The sequence below is a fragment of the Vicia villosa genome, linkage group LG1, assembly GCF_029867415.1.
Source record: "Vicia villosa cultivar HV-30 ecotype Madison, WI linkage group LG1, Vvil1.0, whole genome shotgun sequence".
NCBI lineage: Eukaryota > Viridiplantae > Streptophyta > Magnoliopsida > Fabales > Fabaceae > Vicia > Vicia villosa.
In genome coordinates this window covers 54,145,106-54,166,934 of record NC_081180.1, presented here as the reverse complement: position 1 = coordinate 54,166,934, position 21,829 = coordinate 54,145,106, and the positions used below count along the sequence as shown (strand labels likewise).

General features: G+C 36.4%; 3 protein-coding genes and 1 non-coding gene across 5 annotated transcripts; 2 read left to right on the top strand and 2 right to left on the bottom strand.

Annotated features, from left to right (window-relative positions):
* The first annotated feature begins 359 nt into the window (after nt 1-359).
* Nucleotides 360-3,737, top strand: LOC131638112 (putative glycerol-3-phosphate transporter 4). 2 transcript variants are annotated; one of them, XR_009294592.1, is made up of 4 exons: nt 360-1,675; nt 2,445-2,984; nt 3,139-3,251; nt 3,382-3,737. XR_009294592.1 is itself a non-coding variant. In XM_058908663.1 (3 exons), exons 1-3 carry the CDS (start codon nt 736-738, stop codon nt 3,174-3,176), a joined length of 1,518 nt encoding a protein of 505 aa, XP_058764646.1. In that variant the 5' UTR covers nt 361-735; the 3' UTR covers nt 3,177-3,737. The 2 variants fall into 2 exon arrangements, 1 of the variants encoding a protein (XP_058764646.1); XM_058908663.1 differs by having other exon boundaries at nt 361-1,675; nt 3,139-3,737.
* Nucleotides 3,738-11,259: 7,522 nt separating this feature from the next.
* On the top strand, nt 11,260-15,107 carry LOC131638104 (GTP-binding protein YPTM2). The gene is made up of 8 exons (XM_058908655.1): nt 11,260-11,473; nt 13,045-13,117; nt 13,518-13,565; nt 13,657-13,704; nt 14,034-14,105; nt 14,197-14,352; nt 14,462-14,565; nt 14,666-15,107. Exons 1-8 carry the CDS (start codon nt 11,460-11,462, stop codon nt 14,757-14,759), a joined length of 609 nt encoding a protein of 202 aa, XP_058764638.1. The 5' UTR covers nt 11,260-11,459; the 3' UTR covers nt 14,760-15,107.
* A 2,194-nt stretch (nt 15,108-17,301) lies between these two features.
* On the bottom strand, nt 17,302-19,452 carry LOC131638094 (pentatricopeptide repeat-containing protein At4g16835, mitochondrial). The gene has a single exon (XM_058908649.1). It carries the CDS (start codon nt 19,203-19,205, stop codon nt 17,310-17,312), a length of 1,896 nt encoding a protein of 631 aa, XP_058764632.1. The 5' UTR covers nt 19,206-19,452; the 3' UTR covers nt 17,302-17,309.
* Nucleotides 19,426-19,498, bottom strand: TRNAE-CUC (transfer RNA glutamic acid (anticodon CUC)). The gene has a single exon. It is a non-coding gene; the product is annotated as a tRNA-Glu (tRNA).
* Between the last annotated feature and the right edge of the window lie 2,331 nt (nt 19,499-21,829).

Sequence of the window (21,829 nt, the reverse complement as noted above, 5' to 3'; positions counted from 1 at the left end):
AAAAAAATTCTCATAAAAAAAAAAGAATATTGTAATAAATTTTGAAATGTTACATTATCGTGATGGAAATACTTATATGAACACAACCATAACACTTGGATTTACACAAAATCAATCACAAATTTTTTATTAATTAAAAAATAAAAATAAAATTGTCCATCTCCTCCATTATCACAAATTACAACCACCTCCATAATGACAATTAAAAATTAAATTAAATTTTAAATAAATTTAAATTCTTTCTCTTTATTAATTATTCCTAAAAATATGAATTTATATTGTATCATGCAAGTATTTTTCTATCTTGATTAAAAAAAAATTGGAATATTCGCATGTTACATTATCATGATTTAGAAAAATGGAACATTCGCATCTGTTACATTATCATGATTTAAAAAAATGGAATATTCGCATCGAACCGCATTTGTAGAAAGCGTGAATATTTTTAATTCAAAACATGCGAGGTGTCTCCGTCGTAGAGAACGGTGAAAGACGGCCGAGTAATTCCTCACCATCCGTCACAAAATCCACGTGCAACACCATTAACTAACCACTTGTTACCCACTTTCCTCCTCTCTCTCCCTCACACTTTCTCTCTCCCGCCATTCTCGCTCTCCCTCTCTCTCCTAATCTATCTTCCCATTTCTCTCTCCCCCTAAAAGCTTTCAAGTTTCTGCTACATTTCTTCTGCATGCACCTGCGTGCTTATTCAACCAATCAAATTCAAAATCACCAATGTCAAGAGGACCTCCACCAGGAATAAAGCTGTTCAGAGGCAAAGAATGGAGTCTTCAAACCTACCGTTACATCGTCTTACTCATAACGTTCATCGCCTACGTTTGTTACCACGCTTCACGAAAACCAACGGGAATCGTCAAGAGTGTTCTGTGTCCAGACGCGAATAAAAGAACCAAATATTCAGGGTGGGCACCGTTTAACGGACCTAACGGTGTTTCGAAATTGGGTGAAATTGATTTAGCGTTCTTAGCTTGTTATTCTTTGGGTATGTATGTTGCGGGACATTTAGGTGATTCTCTTGATCTTCGGTTGTTTTTGACGATGGGAATGATTGGAAGTGGGATTTTTGTTGGTGTTTTTGGGATGGGTTATTTCATGAATGTTCATGAGTTTTGGTTTTATTTGGTGATGCAAATGATTGCGGGGTTGTTTCAAGCGACGGGTTGGCCTTCTGTTGTGGCGGTTATTGGGAACTGGTTTGGGAAGAGGAAGAGGGGGTTGATAATGGGGGTTTGGAATGCGCATACTTCGGTGGGGAATATTAGTGGTTCGCTTCTTGCTGCTAGTGTTTTGGATTATGGGTGGGGTTGGTCTTTTGTTTTGCTTGGTTTGTTGATTATGTTTGGTGGGGTTGTTGTGTTTTTGTTCTTGCCGGCGTATCCGGAAGATGTTGGGTTTTGTTATATTCATGGGGATGAAGAGGAGCAGAGGGTTAAAACTGTTGGTGCTGGTGGTGGTGTGGTTGAAGGGGAGAGGGAGAGGGAGAATCAAAGGTCTGTTGATGGGAGAGATGGGAGCGGTGGCAGAGGGAGAAGTATTGGACTTTATGAAGCTTGTATGATACCTGGTGTTATTACTTTTGCTATGTGTCTTTTCTTTGCTAAGCTTGTTGCTTATACATTTCTCTATTGGTTGCCCTTTTACTTGACTCAGACAGGTAACCAATCTTTCATTATTCTACCTCATGTAATATAGAGTACTGCATTTTCTATTTCGTTATTAGTGTATGTATAAGTGTAGAATTGATTTTGATCTGTTTGGATGTTTTCTTGAGTATAAATGACTATAGAATTGATTCTAGATACTACAATTTGGAGTTGTGTTTGCTGAAACCATGATGGGCCGCCGTGATTTTGCAAAAGCTACACATCCACAATGATTTGGGCAAACACACCATGATATCAAACATGTTATCTCTACAACTGATTTCTTGCTTTGAATTTTTTGTTAGACTCACTTTTTTTATATGAATGTATCTAAATATAAATCACTTTTAGCCAAAATAAATTCATTTAAAATATTTTTTTGTTGTTTTGGTAAGGAAAAATTAGAAACTTGTCAACTTAGCAGTAGTCTATTTTGAGTGACTTACAAAAATGGTTCATGTTATCAACTTAGTCCAAAATTGTACAATGAGAACAGGGAGAACGAGTATGATTGAAGATTTTCAATATCATATCATAGATCAATTTAAGATTTTGTTAATTTCAAGGTTTAAGTTGCTCGACTCTATAATTTTAGAAACTAAAGTAGTGATTCAATGTTATAATTAGACGTTAGTATGTTACAATACGTTTAGTTTGGTTCATTTCATCTTTTGAAATTGCTATTCTGTTTATTTTTATTGTTCAAACAGGACCAATATTTCAAATTCCATTAGTCATAAACCATTATCTGCCATAAATTATTTAATTTTCATGTTGCAGAAATCGGTGGGAAGTATATGTCTGTAAAATCTGCTGGAAACCTTTCAACCTTATTTGATGTGGGGGGTATTTTTGGGGGAATACTTGCTGGTTACATGTCTGATAAACTAAGTGCTCGTGCTATAACCGCAGCCAGCTTCATGTATTTAGCAATTCCTGCTATGCTTTTATACCGAACCTATGGAAGTGTTTCTATGCATGCCAACATTGGATTTATGATGGTAACTGGATTATTGGTAAATGGGCCCTATTCACTTATCACTACTGCTGTCTCTGCTGACTTGGGTACACATAAATCTCTCAAAGGCGATTCTCGTGCTCTGGCCACGGTGACTGCAATCATAGATGGTACTGGGTCGGTTGGTGCAGCTATTGGCCCTCTTCTTACCGGGTTCTTGTCAACAAGGGGATGGGATGAAGTTTTCATGATGCTAGTTCTGGGTGCATTTGTTTCTGGCCTTCTTCTGTCGCCTTTGATCTTAGCCGAAATCAGAGAGAAAACCGGCAAAACTAGGCCCAATGGACAACAAAATCCTAGAGGTAAGTATCAAACTTGTCAAAAAATGGTTTCTTTTAACATACATTTTCATGTTTGAATTACATCAAAGTCAGATCTTGAATTTGGAACTTTGTAATTTGTCTATTTGTCTTATCATTCCTAGTAATCTTTTTGACATGCTGGGATTTTTTTCAGACGCCGCATCTCAACCACTTCTGCAAGAAGAAAGGTGACACTGATCAACCACTTCTGCAAGAAGAATGGGGACACTGATCGGTACATCATGAATCGTCAAACTATAGTGCCTGGTAATTGGGTTGTCTTGTACTTATATGAGTTTAGCTTGCTGCAGCCACTTCATTGTTTATATTTCCATGTCTCTGCCGATAAGTAAGTCAAGAAGTAGATTCACTGAGTTAGTTGGTACTTGGTATGTAGTATATTCTAGAAGGTTCAAGAGGGATTCATCATTCATTGTTGGGGATTGAGCTGGCATGTAGAGGCTGTTTTCTTCTTGTGTCACACTCACATTCAAAGAGGCTTTGTTTTCAATTTTGTCTGCAGCAGCAGGTTAGGATATACAACCAAGTTTCTTTCTTGATCATAATCCAAATCCTTTCCACTTATCTCAAATCTTGTTGAGATTTAGAAGAAAAATGTTTCTCAATTAGAATTGTATATGCAAATAATTAGATAGTTTTCGGTGTATGTTTTTGTACTTTTGTTGTGTTGATTAATCCTGTTCATTGTTTGAGTTGTGGTTAGACAGTCATAAATTATGTTTTTATATGAAATTATATTTTTTATTCATTTTTTTCAAATTATTACCGGTATCCGTGCTTCATATTGTCATAGTTACAATGAATTACCACGTTTTTTTATAAGCAATTGTACATAATATAAAAGTTACAAAAGAATGAGTAAAAATTTGATTTTCATTTGAAATGAATCAATTATAATGATTTATAGATGTTTGAGTTGTCTAATTAATTGTGTTAGCTCATAGTCCAAATGGCATGACTGTAACAAAATTGAAACTAACTAACATCAATCAACAAACTTGCATTACATAATAACTTGGACAACAAGTTATCTACCCACTCGCATAATTGTGAGCAGAGAACACTTTATATATTGTTACCTGCAGAACAAGTTATCTACTCACCTTGTATAATTGTGATCAAATCAGAGTTTTCTTCTTCTATTGTTACCCCAAAACAAGTTAGACGATAAAAAATGCCCCATCAATCCCAACTTGGTGTGGAAAAATCAAGGACGAGATGCTTTTGTAAATATGTATGCAATTTGAGATGTATAGTTAAGAATTTCACGAGACCTTCCTGAATTTTGAAGCATACTATGTGGTAATTTGTGTGTAGATGTCTTGTTCTCTGATATAACACAAGATTAACAGCAAGACACTTTGACTGTTACGATAGAATACAGATTGCATAGCACAGGCCTGTTCTAAATCACGAGGAAGAAATGAGATCCATTGCAATTCTCTAGTGGTTGTAGCAAGAGCAGAATATCCAACAACTGATGAGCAACATACAATTGTTTGATTGTTTGATTTTTTTTCATGAAATGAGAGAATGACCAATGAAGATACACCTAATCAACATCACTAAAACCTCCTCTCCAATACATTTAAAGCAAACCAGATTGAAACACCAGGACTTTGCTAATGTCAAGTATATGTTTGTGCTTTCTCTTCGCCCTTCCATTTTGTTGTGGACTGGCGTCACATCTTTTCTAATGCAACATGACATTCTCTTTATAGAATGAAGTCAATAGATATTCTAGTCCACTATCACTTTAATCTTTTTATCAAATTGAGTTTTCATCATATTTACAAAACATAACTAAGAACTTCTAACTTAGCTTTAATAATTCCTGTCCTCAGATAATTTCTGTCCTGAGATGTTTATTGTGATCATCTAAAATAGTTAGGAAATACTTGAAACCATGAATTGAGGTAGTAGAGAAAACATTCAAAATATCATGTATAAAATGAAACACATTCTTTGTGTTTGATACGTATGATAGGTTGCAAGTGCACGACTTTAGCAATTTCAGTATACGGTGCTTATCTAAGGCTACACGATTTGTTTGTTTCCGCGAAATTGAAACTATGAGTTTAATTCAAATTTTAATAACAAGAGACCGGAACATGATTTTCTTGTCACTCGTATAAGTTGCAACATTTTATTGTAACGAGAAAAATATCGATGATCGCCTGACACTTGTCTGGTTTGGCTTCAATCCCCCTCCTCGTCAACATGAATCTCTGAAATTTCCTCGCATGTACTCTGAAAGAGCATTTGGAAGGATTTAGGCGCATATCATACCTTCTTTCTGATTGCAGGATGTCCTCTAGGTCGTCAATGTGACTGTGCCCATTTGTCGTCTTGATAATCACGTCGTCGACATATATCTCAAGATTTTTCCCAGTCTAATGGGCGAAGACCGCGACCAAGAGTCGCTGGTATGTGGCGCCAGCGTTTTTGAGGCCGAAGGGCAATGACATTGCAGTAGCAGTTGCCATGCTTCGACATGAATACAATTTTGGGCGCATTCAAGAAATCCATCTTGATTTGGTTGTATCATGAGTAGGCATCCATGAAGCTCAACTAAAGGTAGCCTGGTGATCTGTCGATTAGACGGTCAATGTCCGACAGCGGATACGAATCCTTGAGGCAGTCAACATTGATATCCATGATGCCTACGCACATGCGCCATTTGTTGGTCATTCATACCAGGACTACGTTGGCTAGCCAAAGGGTATTTTGTCTCAGTGATGAATCAAACACTAGATAACTTTGCTACCTCTGCGTCAATGATGATCCTCTTTTCGTCGCCCACATTCTGCTTCCTTTGTACCACAAGTTTGGCAGATGGATGGATGGCAAGGCGATGGATCACGACTATGGTGTCTATGCTTGGCATGTCTGAGGGGGCCTAGGCGAACATGTCATCGTTTCTTATGAGTCGGTTGACTAGCTCTCGCTCCTTGTCTATAGACAAGGAGGTGCCTATGTTTATGACTTGATGAGCGTGAGTTTCTATTTGGACTTCCTCCAAGTCTTCTATTGGCGTGATTTGTTTCGGCTCTGCGTCCAGTCTGGGGTCCCAACCTTTGAAATCAGTATTTGGAACTTTATAAAGATGGTCATTAACAACGGTTAGCTCTTCTCTAGCTGTCTCTAGGATGCTCTGATAACATTTGCGAGTTACTTGTTGATCTCTTCGGATGGTTCCCACTCTGTCATCTAGGAGCACCAGATATTTCAAGGTTAAATATTGGGTGGATCTACCGCTCCTAGGGCATTGATGGTTAGGGTCCCAGGATGATGTTGTAAGGTGACATGATGCCCACGATGAGGTAGCTAACATTGATAGTTTTTGCGTCAACTCCTTCTTCGCAGGTGGATTTTAGGATCACGTAGCCCGCTATTTATATTTGTTCACCTGATAATCTTGCTAGAGATCCTGTGAACCCTTGTACGTCATCCAAGTTCAATTGTAACTTCTGGAATATGTCCTAGACAAGGACATCGACTGAGCTGTTTAGGTTTATCTGGAGACGTATAATATCCAAGTTGCTATGCTGGATGATGATTATCAACGAGTCATTGTCGTGAGGAGTGATGCACAAGGAATCTTCTTTAGAGAAAACAACGTTGACCTCGACCGTTCTGTGGTGTTCTTAGAAAAATAAGAGGATATGACGTTTACGGCGAACACCTGCCTCACATATCTTCGTTAAACGACCCCAGAGAGACCCCTCCCGAAGATACCTTTGACAATGGTGTTTGTTGCATGTTGTAGGACCCTGTCAGAAATCTATAGAGAAAAAGGATGATAGGGTCGGAGTGAAAGGTATGGTCCATGTTAGTTTTACAGAGTCCTATAGTGTGTGTGTGTGTGTATGTGTATTTTCTCTGCAAGGCAATGAGACTCATAGGCCTTAGTAGGTATATTAAAAGTTTTGGGATGAGGGTTAGCTCACGACGGTGAGTAGTCTTGTACGGTAGTTTTTTAGATTGTTTCAGGCTACTAAGAGCGAAGTGCTCTTCGAGTAGAAGTAAATGTGCATGGCTTGAGAGTCTTCATTTTCCCCTTGAAGGATGAGGTATTTATAAGGGTCTCTAGGACCTAGGGTTTTCTCGAAAAGGGTCACCGTCCACCTAGTCTAATAATGAACAGTTTAATCCATATTTTCAAGGGTAACGCGCATTAGTAACGACTTTGATTTTATCTTTGCCCAAGACACGTCTTATTCCACATTTTCTCTTTTCTTGGACGAGGAAAACTTAAGGGCGAGGCGATACCTTCCTTCAGGTGACCTCGTGTCTTCACCTTTTAATAGGGCGGTGCCAAGCTATCACCCAAGGAAATATTATTTGCAAATATAACACTACAAAGAAAAACTCAATTGCCTCAACCTCTATCACTTGATTTTAATCTCTATCGGTCACACACACGCACACACCAAATTCAACAATCAACTTCCATCGCTTGATTTCAATCATATTTATGGTGTTAAGATGAAATTTGTTGAACGCTGATAGCTTTAAAGAGACCTTTATTATGTGTGAATGTTGGTGTATTTTTATGTCTCAGAATTTATTAACCAACATCTAAGTTGTATTACCCAATTTTTTTACAAAATTAACCAACTTTATTTTATTTGTAATTTAATATCTAGAAACTCATTAACCAATATCTGAATTCTATTAACCTATTTTTTACGCATAATTAATCAACTTTGATATGTCTGGAAACTCCTTAACCAACATTTGAGCTATATTATCAAATTTTTTACACACAATTAACTTATTTTGTATTACTTGTAATTTAGTTTAATTGTTTTGTCAACAAATTCATTAAGCTATTTTAGGTATTTACAATGGAATAAATGTAGAGCTTCTTGTATGGGAAGAAGATGTGTTATCAAAAGAGAAAAGGAGGTGGAAGATGAAAAGATAGGAGAAAGAAAGTTTAATTGCAATATTACTTAATGCTTTTTATAATATAAATTTAAATAATAATAAAAAAAATCATGCATTTGAAATAATAACTTGTTGTCAACATATCATTCCTGTAAAAAAAAACTATTATTAAATTTTCATTTAGTTTTACTTTATCAATCTAATGTGTTTTAATTTATTGTGCTTTAATGTAATTTTTATTTGAATTTGAATTTTTTTTTTTAAGATTGGTTCAACCTTATGACATGACACAAATCATATAAGAGAATTTCATTTATGAATGTTGCACCAATATCTATAATCTACCAACTTCTATCAAATTTAGAATTAAACTATGATGCATAAGCTTAGTGACATGCTTATTTTATTTTTTTTGTGAGTGCTAATGTTGATATGAGACGATCTAGAAGAGGGTTGAATAGGTCCCCCCTAAAACACTAATTCAACACAATTACTTTTATAAAATCTGAGTTAAAGTGCATAAGAAAAATGTAATGAGTGGAAGTAAAAACGTGGCGAGTGAATTTAATACCATATTTTTCCTATTGTCATAGAAACAAAATTTCAAACATTATCATAAACTTGAATTTGTTTTGATAAGCAATTTAATCCAATGACTTAAGTCAATACAATCGTAATTCAAGAGATGAATATTCACCAAATTAAATGCATCATAGACCTACACTTATATGATAAAACACTATAAGAAATATCTAATTCTAGATGACATTCTAATGATGAACAACGCCTAACATACATGATGTAATGCAAAAAATTAAAGGGATAAGGAGAGAGAAATTGTATACCAGATATATAGTGATTCAATAATTTGTTCCCGCTATGCCTACTCCACTCTTAGATGATTATCACCATTAGAAACAATAATGTATTCCATTATGATTAAAGTTAAAGAAGACTTATATGAGCGATTATTCTATCAACGAATGAGGATAACTCCCAATTTTTTTGCAGTAACCTTTATCCAGACCTATCAAAATCTTCATTGGAGTATGAAGAAAACTCTTCTCTTGCTTGATAAGCACCAATACATAACGAGAAGAAGAAACAATCTTTTATCCTAATACAAACCAAAAAACTTTACATAAAAAAGATTAGATTCCCTAATGTATCTCGATCTACCTCTCACACCCAATCTTTAAAGTTGAGAACCATAAAAATAGTTTCTTGGTATAAGTTTGAAGATGATGAATAATATCCAAAATATTTCACACAACATAGCTACAAGCTTATTACACTCTCAATATTCTAGGAGGTTTCTCAGAAGGTTGAGTTTCAAAGATAATATGTTTGTGAATGAAAAAATCTTTTCATGAATACAATTTGGGTTCTTGATGATTTTTTCGGATACACAAAACAAAAAGATCCCATAGCTTATTAAAGAGTTACTCTTTTCTAGTGACAATCAAAATTGAATCACGAGAAGAATTGTCTTATTTTTGACAACTTCACAAATAAAAAAATGAACGAATCTTAAAAATAATGACTCATTCGTTTCTTGCAATCAAAATTAGATGAACAACGTGAATAAGGATTGGGATAATTGTATCTTTAAGCTTGGAGTGCCATCCTAGCAAGGCCATCTGAACAAGGTCCGTCGGTCCTTTAGGTAAAGTTATAATCCTGTCTCTTTCCATTAACGTGTTCTAGGTCTTTGAAACAAAATGAAAATCAAAGAAGATATGGGTTATTGTCTCTCTTTGAGCAAAACATAAACTACACATGGAAGACATATGTTGTCTTCCCATTATGGATAATAGTGCACCTTTCCAAGATGCAAGCTTTGATCTAATTTTATGGGACATCTTTAGGAAGTGAATCTGCTTCTGTTTACCTTTGAATATAGGATATCCCATATAGGAAAAATGGATATGTCCTTGGCTAAAACACAATCAAGATTGAATGGTACACACTTGCTACAAAAACATAGCTTAAACTTTGAATTCTCTTCTCCATATTAATTATTTGACCCAACTTTGCTCCATAATCTTTGAGAGTTCTTGAGGATCTTCTGTAGGACTCTCTTGTCTCCCAAGAATAATATCATGATATCGTGTGTGCAAAGAGCATGAGTCGAAAAAGACATTCCTCTATTGACATGCATAGGTTTAATAAGACCATGGTTAGATGTTAAGGTTAATGTTTGGCTAAGAATTTCATATGATATGCAAGCCAATAGAGGAGATATGGGATTCCCATGCCTCACTCCACATTTTCATTTAAAGAAATCTATTAGGTTACCATTAACCAGAATTGACATTCGTGCATAATACAAGATTTCCTTAATCCAATTTTAGAATGTTAAGTTGAACCCGAAGGAGTCTAGCTAGTAGCACCTCAAGAAGGAAGTTCCAGTACAAAGTGTCAAACCCCTTTTTTTAATATCAATTTTCAAGATAACCCTTTTTAAATATAGAAGTAAGAACCATCTTTTTATAAAGAGCTATCCATCTGGTTCCGTTTTAAAAAAAAAGATTATTTTTTAGATATAATAAGTAACTAATATACCTGATCTTACCGAGATCAAAAGTATCTTCAATGGCCTGCAACACTCGAATTGTGGTAGGTTCAGAAGATAAAGGGGGGAGTGTACCTGCAAGACACTCCAATACCAACGTGAGATTCAGAATGAAGAGAGTGAGTACAAAGTAGAGAATAGAGAATTGAATACCTGACCCATGTATGAAAGAAGGTATTTATAGTGCCCAGCACTAGGCCAATGTCTTTTGTTTTGGGATGGATCCTTAGGCCCAAAACAAAAGACTGCCAGAATCCTACGTGGATAGGGCAAGATCAGCGCGTGATCTTCGTCCTAGGTCAACTGTTCATGAATCTTGAAAGATGGAGGACCAGTTTTTTCGAAAGGCAGTTGGCCACGTGCCCTTAGTGGGTGAGGAGCTCTCCAACGACTATAACCATTTGAATTGTTGGACCTTCCTTACAGTAATGCTGGACTAGAAACGATGGACCAGACATAAAGGATAATTTTTCATCCCAATACTCATCTTCCCCAATTTAAATTCTAAAATAACCAACTATCTCTCTTAAATACAAACTAACTTTCAAACAAAAGAAGTCAGGTGGAGATAATTATTGGGATAAAAACTTTATTAGAAGGAGTGTTATAATATTTGGATGAAATATTAATTAAATTTTAGTTGTAAGTATCACTAAAAAAAAAAAAAATTATCCAATCCAGTAATTCGGTAAATGGTGCAGAACACGTGGCAAGCACCGAACTTGCTGGTATACGTCACCCCACTCGCACCGTTGATGCTTGATGAATAGACCTCCGATACCCGCGGATCATTTTAAAACACTACTCCCTCACACGTTTCTTCGATTTCTTCTTCCATCTTCTCTCTTCTCTCATTTCTCTCTCACCTTCTCAATTTCTCCGGCGACGATCTCAGACAACCGGTAACTCCCATCGCCGCCAAACCCTTCCTCTCCTCTCTACATCCGACTCCTCTCAATTCAAATCGTTTCCATCTTCTCACCGCCATGAATCCTGAATAGTAAGTGCCAATTCTCATCGCTTTTTCCGTTTCTGCTTCACTTCTCCGAAATCCCCGTTACGGAAAATTCGTCTTGTAGTTTTATTGTTTTGATTTTTCTAAATCGAGCTTGTTTAGATCTGCTGTATTAGTCGGTGGTGAATTTCAAAGTGTATCTGATGCATGGTTTGTGAAAATTCTTCCTGGATCGTGTTTCGCGAAATTCGTTGCTGGTTTAGATCTGTTTCTTTAGAGGATAGATCCGTTTGCTCATCATGTTCAATTGTGTTTAACGTGTTTTGTAATTTTTTGATTCAGTGATCATGTTTGGGTTGTGATTTTAGTCTTACAAATTTTCTGATAGTGATGATATAACTGTAGAAATTGTGTTGGGTTAGTGTCTAACGAGAGATGCATGATTGTTCCATTAGGTAAACACATGAGAGAGTTGAGTTCTAAGAACATATGATTAGTGATACTGCATTTTATTCAGGGAGTATTATAGTTTGTTTCTTTGGTGGTTGGATTTGTATTGCCGGTGTGTATAAGGGGATCCTGGAAATTTTATTCTGCTGATAGATCTATGAATATGATGTTTATAAGTAAAACGCGGTTTTAGGTTTGAAAATTTTCTGAGATCGATTAATATGTTGTCGGTGCATGAGTTTAATCTAAGACTAGTTTAGTTAGTAACTTTGAAAGAAGTTCTATATATGAGGCGGCCTACGTGCTTCTGTTAGACAATCATGATTTGCTGTCTACTGTGGCACTCATTGCTGTCTACTGTGGCACTCATTGCCTCATGAGCTTGAGTTTTGCTGCTTGCTTAGCTTGGACAGATCCCGGGATATTCATATAGCATGATCTGTTAAATTTTTTATCTATGTGAATATCACAACTATGAAGCACACCTCTAGAAATAGGCTGTCCGACACTTATATGATACCCATACGCCATGTGTCGGAAAAGGCAAACAAATGTAAAAAAAGGTTTTTTTTTTCTTACTTTGACACTTTTTGAAACGAATTCCAACAATTTTATGACATTCATTCACTCAGTCGTATGACATTCGTACAATACGTGTCGGACAATTCACATAAGAGTTTTAAAATTTTTTTTTCTTTGCTTATCGCATGTTGTAAATTTTTTTTAGTTAATTCTCATACACATTTAAAATCTAATCTAAAAGAATTAAATATGTATTGAATCAATATTATCAATGAAGGATTGAAGAGATTAACTTTTAATAGAATATTTTTCACTTTTTTATCATAGATGGATAAATAAATGTCAAATTTATGTAATGGTGTCGGTATCCTAGATTTTTTAAATTATCGGTGTCGGTATCCGTGTCGTAGTCCGTACTTCATAGGAACCAACTCCTCGCCTGCATTAATATATATTGTAAAATAATTAGAATTCTTGATTGTTTTACAATATATATGCCAATGGTTATTAAAAGTTAGTTCATTATACACAAATTCAAATGGACCAAGTCATACTCACCCATATTGCCACTGTCCATTATCTTTATAAAAGGATACATTCATTAATAATATCACATCTTTGATTGGAGCATATGTTATTTTCAGTGACTATTTGTTCAAGCTTTTGTTGATTGGAGATTCTGGTGTGGGCAAGTCATGTCTCCTCCTGAGGTTTGCTGTAAGTTCCGAGCCCTTGTCCTTTCTTTATGGTTTACCTTTTTCCAATTAATGAAAAAAGATGAAGTTGAATATTCCTACTATTCCATTTCCATATGAAGTTTAGTATTCAGAACTTTGGATATTATTTCGCCATTGAAATGTGGAAGATGTCACAATCACATTCAATGAGACTTGGAGAGGGCTATTTGCACGACCGAAAGGAGTAAATCTTGACTATAAACCATATATGGTCATCAATTTTAGTTTTTTTATCAGTCACATCATTTCACAAAGTTCCAACTTTATTCATATCAATTCATGGTTAGATCCAATGGCAAGATTTACTCCTTGCATAATGACTGACTCTCACCAGATGGATTAGGTTACACTTATTAATATTTTTTTCATATCTGAAACAGGATGATTCATACCTTGACAGCTATATCAGTACCATCGGAGTGGACTTTGTAAGCATTTCATTTAAACCACCTAACCTTATTTCCACGTTGTTTTCAACACAATTGCATGGTTGGATATTTAACATGCTCCCTTCTACAGAAAATACGCACTGTTGAGCAAGACGGGAAGACCATTAAACTTCAAATTGTAAGTCACGGATCAAGTTAATGTTGTTTGAATATTGAACAAGTTGTTTTTGGTTCTGATGGGATTTTTATATTATCTATTCTATGTCAATTTGTTTTCTACATCTAAATTGCATATTGAAACTGTCTCAATTAGATGCACAAAAATGAATTTGAACATTCCTTGAACCAATGATGTTAATCTCCCATGTACCAAGGATACCTTTTTTGTTTATATGATAAGCTGCTCGTTCCAAGTTTTTCCATTTACCAATTATCGCAATTATTTGGGTTTTTTTGCTTTACTGCATCCTGTAATTGTTGACATATTTTTCTGCATCTTCTGAATAGTGGGACACTGCTGGTCAAGAACGTTTCCGGACTATCACTAGCAGCTACTACCGTGGGGCTCATGGCATAATTGTGAGTCTTTTTAAACTGGCACTTTGTCAGCAATTTCCTTTTATATTATCTTTGGGAAACAATGGTGTAATTTTGCATTTCTTTTTTGCAGGTTGTTTATGATGTCACTGACCAAGAGAGCTTTAACAATGTTAAGCAGTGGCTGAATGAAATTGACCGCTATGCAAGTGAAAATGTTAACAAGCTTCTAGTTGGAAACAAGAGTGATCTCACGGATAATAAAGTCGTGTCCTCTGAAACAGCAAAGGTGATCCTCAATTTGTTGATTTATGTCATATACATGTCCCACTTCTAACATTTGTTTTTGAATCCTTCCTTTATTTAATGTTTGGATGTTTGTGTTTTCTATATTTCAGGCATTTGCAGATGAAATTGGAATTCCTTTCATGGAAACTAGTGCTAAAAATGCCAACAACGTGGAACAGGCTTTCATGGCCATGGCTGCTGAAATAAAAAACAGGTATGGAATTTCTACATGTAATGTTATTCATGGATCCTGATTAGCAAATCCACCTCGATGACTGATCCCATTTGTCTGTCCCTGGTACTTTTCCCCACAGAATGGCAAGTCAACCATCAAACAATGCCAGGCCTCCAACAGTTCAAATTCGAGGACAGCCTGTGAACCAGAAGTCCGGTTGCTGCTCGTCTTAGAGACTAAATATTCATGGTCTTAGACGTTCATGTGTCTCTGGCATGCAAAACTAGTTCTCACATAATGCTTCTATATGAAGATTGTTTGCCGTGATTTACTCTTTGTCATTCAGCTCGTTGTTAAAACTTTCATTCTTTTCAATGTATTTGATTCTAAAAAAATATGTACAAAATTAGGAATATTGTTGAAAAGCAGTATTTACCTTTTGTCCCAAGCACAATTTACCTTTACCTAATAGCTTCTTCTCATATTTGTTCACTTGTCACAGTAGGAGTTGAATGTTGTTCAATTGCATTGTAAGTTTATGAAATAAAATATATAGAAAACTGATTTATTTTTGCTTCTCATATTTGTTCGGTTGTCTCGGTAGGAATTGAATGTATAAGTTTATGAAATAAAATATATAGAAAACTGAATTTTTATCCTTGAAAAGGTTCACTTATTATCCCTTTCTTTGCTGAACATACCTTTAGCTCAAGAAATTCTAGAGTAAACCTGTTTTCCTTGAGGAGGTGTTGCTTGAAGATGATATATGTTGTGTTCTGACTCACAGTTTTTCTATCATTGTAGAGTATTGTTGTGTAGCAAACTTGCGATTTCTGCTGGTTAGGCAACTGCTGCCCAAATCTTTGGTGTATTGGTACAATGTTTCAACCCAAAGAAAAAACATCTATAAATAGTCTTGTGACCAAAAAAACTATCTATAAATTTTATTTTACAGTAACAAATTTAACTAATTTCATTGATGATAATAGTCTCAATACAAGATGAAATAAGATCATGAACTTTAGAACTAGCATAAATAATAGTCTCGATACAAGATGAAAAGCCGTCCGTGCTAACGAATGAGCAACGTTATTTGCTTGTCTCTTGATTAAACTTATCCTAAAGTTTTGATAAATGTGAGTTGAAGCTTTATAGATGTCGATGATGGCGCCAAAAATGGTATTGGTGTTGAGCCTCCTAGCCATGCCCGTCAACCACTTGCTTACACTCATGTTTGATAGACACGTTGGTTGTTGGATAGTCCCAAACTTGTCATTTGATCGCTTCTTTAAACCCCTCGCCTCCGTCTCATGAGGTAGAGGTAAACCATGGAACCAAACTGTTTTAGCTTTTAAATATTCACCATGTGATCCTCTAATACACATTCCCACTCTGCAACATCCATTCTCCACGTTACACTTTATCTCCCCTGTTTCCGGAACTTGCCATCTAAATTTTTTTGGATTTTCTGTCTCTGTTCCAGCTTGCATGGGCCAATTTCTGCAGCCTACGTTGAGTTGAGCTTGCTGCCACTGTGCTAACGATTCTCGCGCCATATGCACAGTCATGTGTGCACTCGTCTCGTGCCCATTCCACATCTTATCGTTCCTTCTTTTCCAGAACCCCATAGCAGTCATAGCGAAAGTGATTATTTGGTGATATGGTAACTCTTTGAGAAGCTGAACAAACTGCCACGAAACCGTCAGTCTGCTCCAGATTTGAGCTAATAATGTGCCACAATCCAGCTTCCTCCCAAACTGATTTAATCTCGTCACACCTGAAGAAAATATGCCAATCGTTCTCGTATGACCTCTCACAGGAAGCACATCGATCATCACACTTTACTCCTCGACTTTGAAGGCGGTGTCACGTTGGTAAGCAGCTACGAGCAGCTCTCCATAAGAACACCTTCACCTTTTGAGGGGTTATCTTTCTCCAATTTCCATCAACATGCAGCCTGCTATTGTCCAGAAGGCTTTCCATGATTACTTATAAGCTGAGTTTACGCTATAGTCACCGTGAGGCCTAAAGCACCAAAACCTTTTCACTTTCGACTTCTTCTATGATAGGTAAAACTAATATGAGCTGAGCATCCTCATGATCTATAAATAACCTTATTAGTTGAAATAATGATGATACGAATTGTTGTAAAATTGAATAATTTTCAAATAAAATGAATTTGGGGGTAAGACTTTTCCGTGTAGTATTGAATCCCCAATTTTCAATTTGTTACTGCAAAAGCACTCTGGTAAGCAACTGATGCTCCGAACTCTACACTTTAGATAGATGTGCAACAGTCATTTTCCAGGTTGCTATTGTTGAAATCCATATAATCCTGTAGTCTTCTGGTTTGTAGTTTAAAATCAATTGTTTTTCTTTTCTTGAACCTGCATTTGGGAACAGACATTTGTTCATGACGCGGTGCCTACAAGCAGCAATCAATGGTTTTCTCTTGCACTATCTATCTAGAGCAGGTGAACTTCAAACTCTCTTAAAAATTGTTAACTACTGACGGAGTTAGTTTTCAGCATCATAGCCTACAAGCTCAACACAAAATTTAATGCGATGCGAGAGCAAAGGTTGTGACGGAGTTAGTTTTCAGCATCATAGCCTACAAGCTCAACAAGAAATTTAATGCGATGCGAGAGCAAAGGTTGTGGTGTTCCTTTTAGTGAGAACTGGTACCAAATTGAGTTCAAGGTGAAGAGCATGATAGCATTGTTCTTGCAATACAAGCAAACCCTTAAATTTAATACCATTGTATTAGCCACAAACCATCAAGCCTACCAGTAATCGCTGCAGGAGCAGAACCCATCCTTGAAATGATGAAACCTTGTGGTATCTCTAACAATGATTTTTCTTCCTTCTATAGCTGAGATGTATTTGATTGCAGAGTGGCAATCTCCACAAACCCTCAAATTTTTAAACACCCGGATTGGAACTCCTAATGGTACCTTCAAAAGTCCAAATGCAATAGCAAGTTTCTCACTATGCCATAAGAGAAGCTTTTCTTTCACCTCCTCTCCGACATCATGCAATGCAAATTCAAGATCTGGGACATATCCTGCCAGCTTCATTTTCTTCTCCAATTCATTTAGTTTTTCATGTATAGAAACCAATTCAGGGTGTAATCTGTCACTTGACCTAAACTCATGCACAACATTGTTTATTTCGATCCAACTATATCCAGGGGACTTCACAACGTTATGTTCTTTCATTGATTTTCGGATCCTAGCAACATGTTCCCATTTGTTTTGTGCTGCATAAACATTAGCCAATTGAACATATCCAGTTGCACTAGTTGGATCAAGCTCAAGCAGATTCTTGGCAGCAAACTCGGCCATGTGCAAGTTTTTATGGATCCTACAAGCACCTAGAAGTGTTCCAAATATGGCAGGATGGGGCTTAAAAGGCATACTTTGTATCATATCTACGGCCTCAGATAACCTACCAGCTCGACCAAGAAGATCAACCATGCATGCATAGTGCTCTGGCCTAGTTTTAATACCAAAATCTCTTACCATTGAGTTAAAATATTGGATCGCAAGATCTACCAATCCTGCATGGTTACAGGCTAATAACACTGCAACAAACGTAATCCAATCTGGCTTCATGTTTTCCCTTTTCATCTCATCAAACAAATGAAGCGCCTTTTCACCAGCTCCATGTTGAGCATAACCCGAAATCATTGCATTCCAGGTTACGATATCTTTTCGCGGAATCTTAACAAATAACTCCCAGGAATCCTTAAGATCCCCGCATTTGGAATACATGCTAATCAAAGAAGTCACTGCAGTTGTATCCCTAATCAACGGAGATTTACAAACTAATTGATGAACTTGTTTCCCTAGCTGCAAAGCTGATAAATCACTACAACCCAACAACACACTAGTCAAGCTGAAATTATTAGGTTTAACCCCAGTTTCTAACATTGTCTTGAAAAGCTTTAACCCATCCTCCGCCCTACCATTATCAACATACCCGGCAATCATAGCATTCCATGTTACCAATGTCTTCAAACACATTTCATGAAACAATCTTTCCGCCAATTCAACTCTTCCAAACTTCATATACCCAGTGATCATGGCAGTCCAAGTAATCACACTCCTCATAGGAGCAGCATAAAAACACTCCACAGCAGCATCTAAATCCCCACAAGCCACATAACCAGACACCATCGCACTCCACGTGACACAGTTTTTCTCCGGCATCACTGCAAACAACCTGCGCGCCTCACTCATCAACCCGACTTGAGTATAACCCGAAATCAACGTGTTCCACGACGCAATATCCTTAACGGGCATTCGGTCAAAGAAACCACGAGCATTATGGATGCCAAAATGGTGCCAATAACATGCCAACATGATGTTATATGAAACCGTGTTCGGTTCAGGAATTTTCTCAAACAGTTGGCGAGCACGATCAAAATTCCCATGTTTCTTTGCAAATGCAGCGAGGATAGAGTTCCAGGTAATAGTGGACTTCACTTTCATGTTATCAAACACACGAAGAGCAGAATCCACGTCACCAGATCGAACGTAATTGGCAATGATTTTATTCGAAGCAATGACATTGTTATGGTGGGTTTGAGTGAGGGTTTGGTGTTTGGTTAGTGTAACAAATGACGAGGTCGACAAAGATGTTAGTTTCTTCTTCCTGAAGAATCGCAAACAATACATATGTATCAATAATCTCAGAGACTCTGATCGTTATGTCAGTTTCACCGCAAACACTGATTCAACTATTCAAGTGGTTTAGCAACGGTACGAGATAATCTTCATGCGTAGTAGCAAAAAACAATTGTTATGTGTTCAAATTCGTGTTGTGTGGTTTAAGTTTCCTAGAGGATTTGGAACAAAACAAGTTTCGTAAGAGAAAATATTCATCAAAAAATTAAACTTCCGTTGCCGGGACTTGAACCCGGGTCTTTCGGGTGAGAGCCGAATATCCTGACCAACTAGACTACAACGGATTTATGTTCATGTTATCATAATTTAATTATAAATTTACAAAATCCAACTAGAGTTGAAGTTTTTAACGAACAATAAGCACTTTGTTTTGTTGACAGGGAAATTATTTTAGAATACAAAATACGATGACGACAATGTATATGTCTTTTTTTATCGGTTTATGCCCAGACTCATCCTATTATATTTTTTAAGATATTTATATATGATGTTAGAAAACTTGTATCCAAATAACATTCTTATTGTTGAAAAGATTGTTAGTTGTTTGAAGTTTACTTTTTCTCCTCCCGAGTGAAAATGTCAAAAACGGGAAACACAACAGGAAATTGTTTAACACGATTGCTTTACAAGTGACCGTGGTTTAGTTGAAATAGTTATTCTTTTCTAAAATGTGAAAAATATAACAAAACAGACCGTGTAATGTGAAACTGATGCATTCGCACTAATTACTTTTGTGTTGCATTTAAAAATTCCTTACTCGTGGGAAATAACTGGCCGGTTGCATAATTGACTTTAATTGAAAAATAAATGATGATCATGATGGTATATTTGATTAAGGAATTACAGCTCATGATGATTATTGTGTTAACATTGTGAATATGTGATGAGCTGAGGACTTTGGCATTTGACAGACCTGTTTTGCGATATAGTAGTTGCAGCTAATTAAAGATATTTTAGTCCTCTGTCCTTAAGGCATAAGACCTGTAAAGGAAGGAATTCCAGTCCACAAAAGGCCCATTAGGGGGAAGTGGTTAAGTGAAGAGGTGTGTTCATCGGCGACGCTGATTTGTCCTTCAATTGGTGTATGTACTTAGGTTAGGATCTTGGTTTTGTTATTCAAAAGAGTATTGAAGGCGATTTCGTTCAGATCAACAATCAAGCTTTATGATTAAGGGTGAAATTAATGTTGTAAAATAATTAAAACTGCATTAGGAATGGCCAATATATATGATTTGTTTGTTTGTTTGCATGCATGTGATCAAGGTCGTCGATGCTTTATCGCAACAATGATGGATATGCACCAATTGATGACTACTCAGTCAAGGGAGGACCATTTTCTTTATAAATACACAACCTCATGTCTTTGATTTTTCACGGCTTCTCTAGTCTTGCTCCATTTTCCTCTAGTATTCGTACTTTCTTCCATTAGTTTGTGAATCTAACATTTCTACAAGTGAATCTTCATCATAGGTATTTAGTTTTGCTTCTCCTATGTGTTGTTTCCTTTTAACATCTAGGCAACAATGTTTATTAGAGAGTGTGACGCGAACAAAAATTGATAAAACCTAAAACGTTTGAGGAGAGATTAAGGATGTGGAATCATTGTTTAGAAAATTCAAGGCGACTCAATGGGGAGTTGGATTGGAAGCTTTTTGAACGAGGAATTTTTAGGAGTTACAACAGTAGCTCTAAAAGCTCTAATTGCAGAGAAAGCAATGATATTGTTTTTGTTTTCCCTCTTCTAACACAAGAAAGCTGGGATCTTTGATGGCGACGAAGGGTGATGCTCGCTCAAGTGGAAAAGTTGAAAGCACTAACTCGGTTTTTGATAACACAACCAGGGTGGTTATGTTCCATAAGAGGATGTATATATCCACCACAAGCGACATAGATGATGTTCTATTAGAGCCATATTTTGAGGGAGAGAAAGCTTCTATGAGGATTCTGTGGGGGACGGGGAACAAACACTTCTACATGTAGACAAAAATTATTGTTGATATGGGAGTGGGAATTATCTTCACTATGTTTGAGGTTGACGTCTTGAAGACCATCAATTTCACCCACTCATAATTGCACTCAAACACTTGGGATTTTATTAAGTGGTTTGTAACCATGTGTGAAGCCCATGGGATCATGCCTATGATTGACTTTCCTTTTCTTTTTATGGTACAAAGGGTGTCAACAAGGATGGTAGGGACTCAATAAGCTCCTTCATCAATAAGGGCATATTCACCCTATGACATTCAAACTATAAGAATTGGAAATAGAAGTTTGTACAAAAATAGGGTAGTACAAAGTGCTCGATGGTCATGTTTAAGGATACTGGTGACTATCAGTTTCCTCTATATTGCGTGAGTGAGATTGTGCTAAAAAATGGTTTCGACTATGATAGGATCAATGAGGTAGAGAAATACACCATCAATTTTTTAGAGTTGTTTTACGTCCTAAATGTGATAGAGTTAACGAACTATGAGGAGGGAGATAAAGTGCTCAGTGAATATTTATGCAAGTATCAATTATATGCCTGTTTTGAATTTAGTTTTGTGTTACTCTCACTAACTTCTTGATTCTTTTGTAGTAGGGATGGCTTCCCTATTGATATCACAGAGGAAATC

Excerpts from the sequence above, each read along its gene's own strand:
- LOC131638104 (XM_058908655.1), top strand. Across the intron at positions 14,106-14,196 it reads GTGGGGCTCATGGCATAATT|GTTGTTTATGATGTCACTGA; the intron begins GTGAGTCTTTTT and ends TCTTTTTTGCAG. Across the intron at positions 14,566-14,665 it reads GCTGCTGAAATAAAAAACAG|AATGGCAAGTCAACCATCAA; the intron begins GTATGGAATTTC and ends TTTTCCCCACAG.
- LOC131638112 (XM_058908663.1), top strand. The coding sequence starts at position 736 with ATGTCAAGAGGACCTCCACCAGGAATAAAGCTGTTCAGAGGCAAAGAA. Across the intron at positions 1,676-2,444 it reads CTTTTACTTGACTCAGACAG|AAATCGGTGGGAAGTATATG; the intron begins GTAACCAATCTT and ends TTCATGTTGCAG. Across the intron at positions 2,985-3,138 it reads TGGACAACAAAATCCTAGAG|ACGCCGCATCTCAACCACTT; the intron begins GTAAGTATCAAA and ends GATTTTTTTCAG.
- LOC131638094 (XM_058908649.1), bottom strand. The coding sequence starts at position 19,205 with ATGTATTGTTTGCGATTCTTCAGGAAGAAGAAACTAACATCTTTGTCG.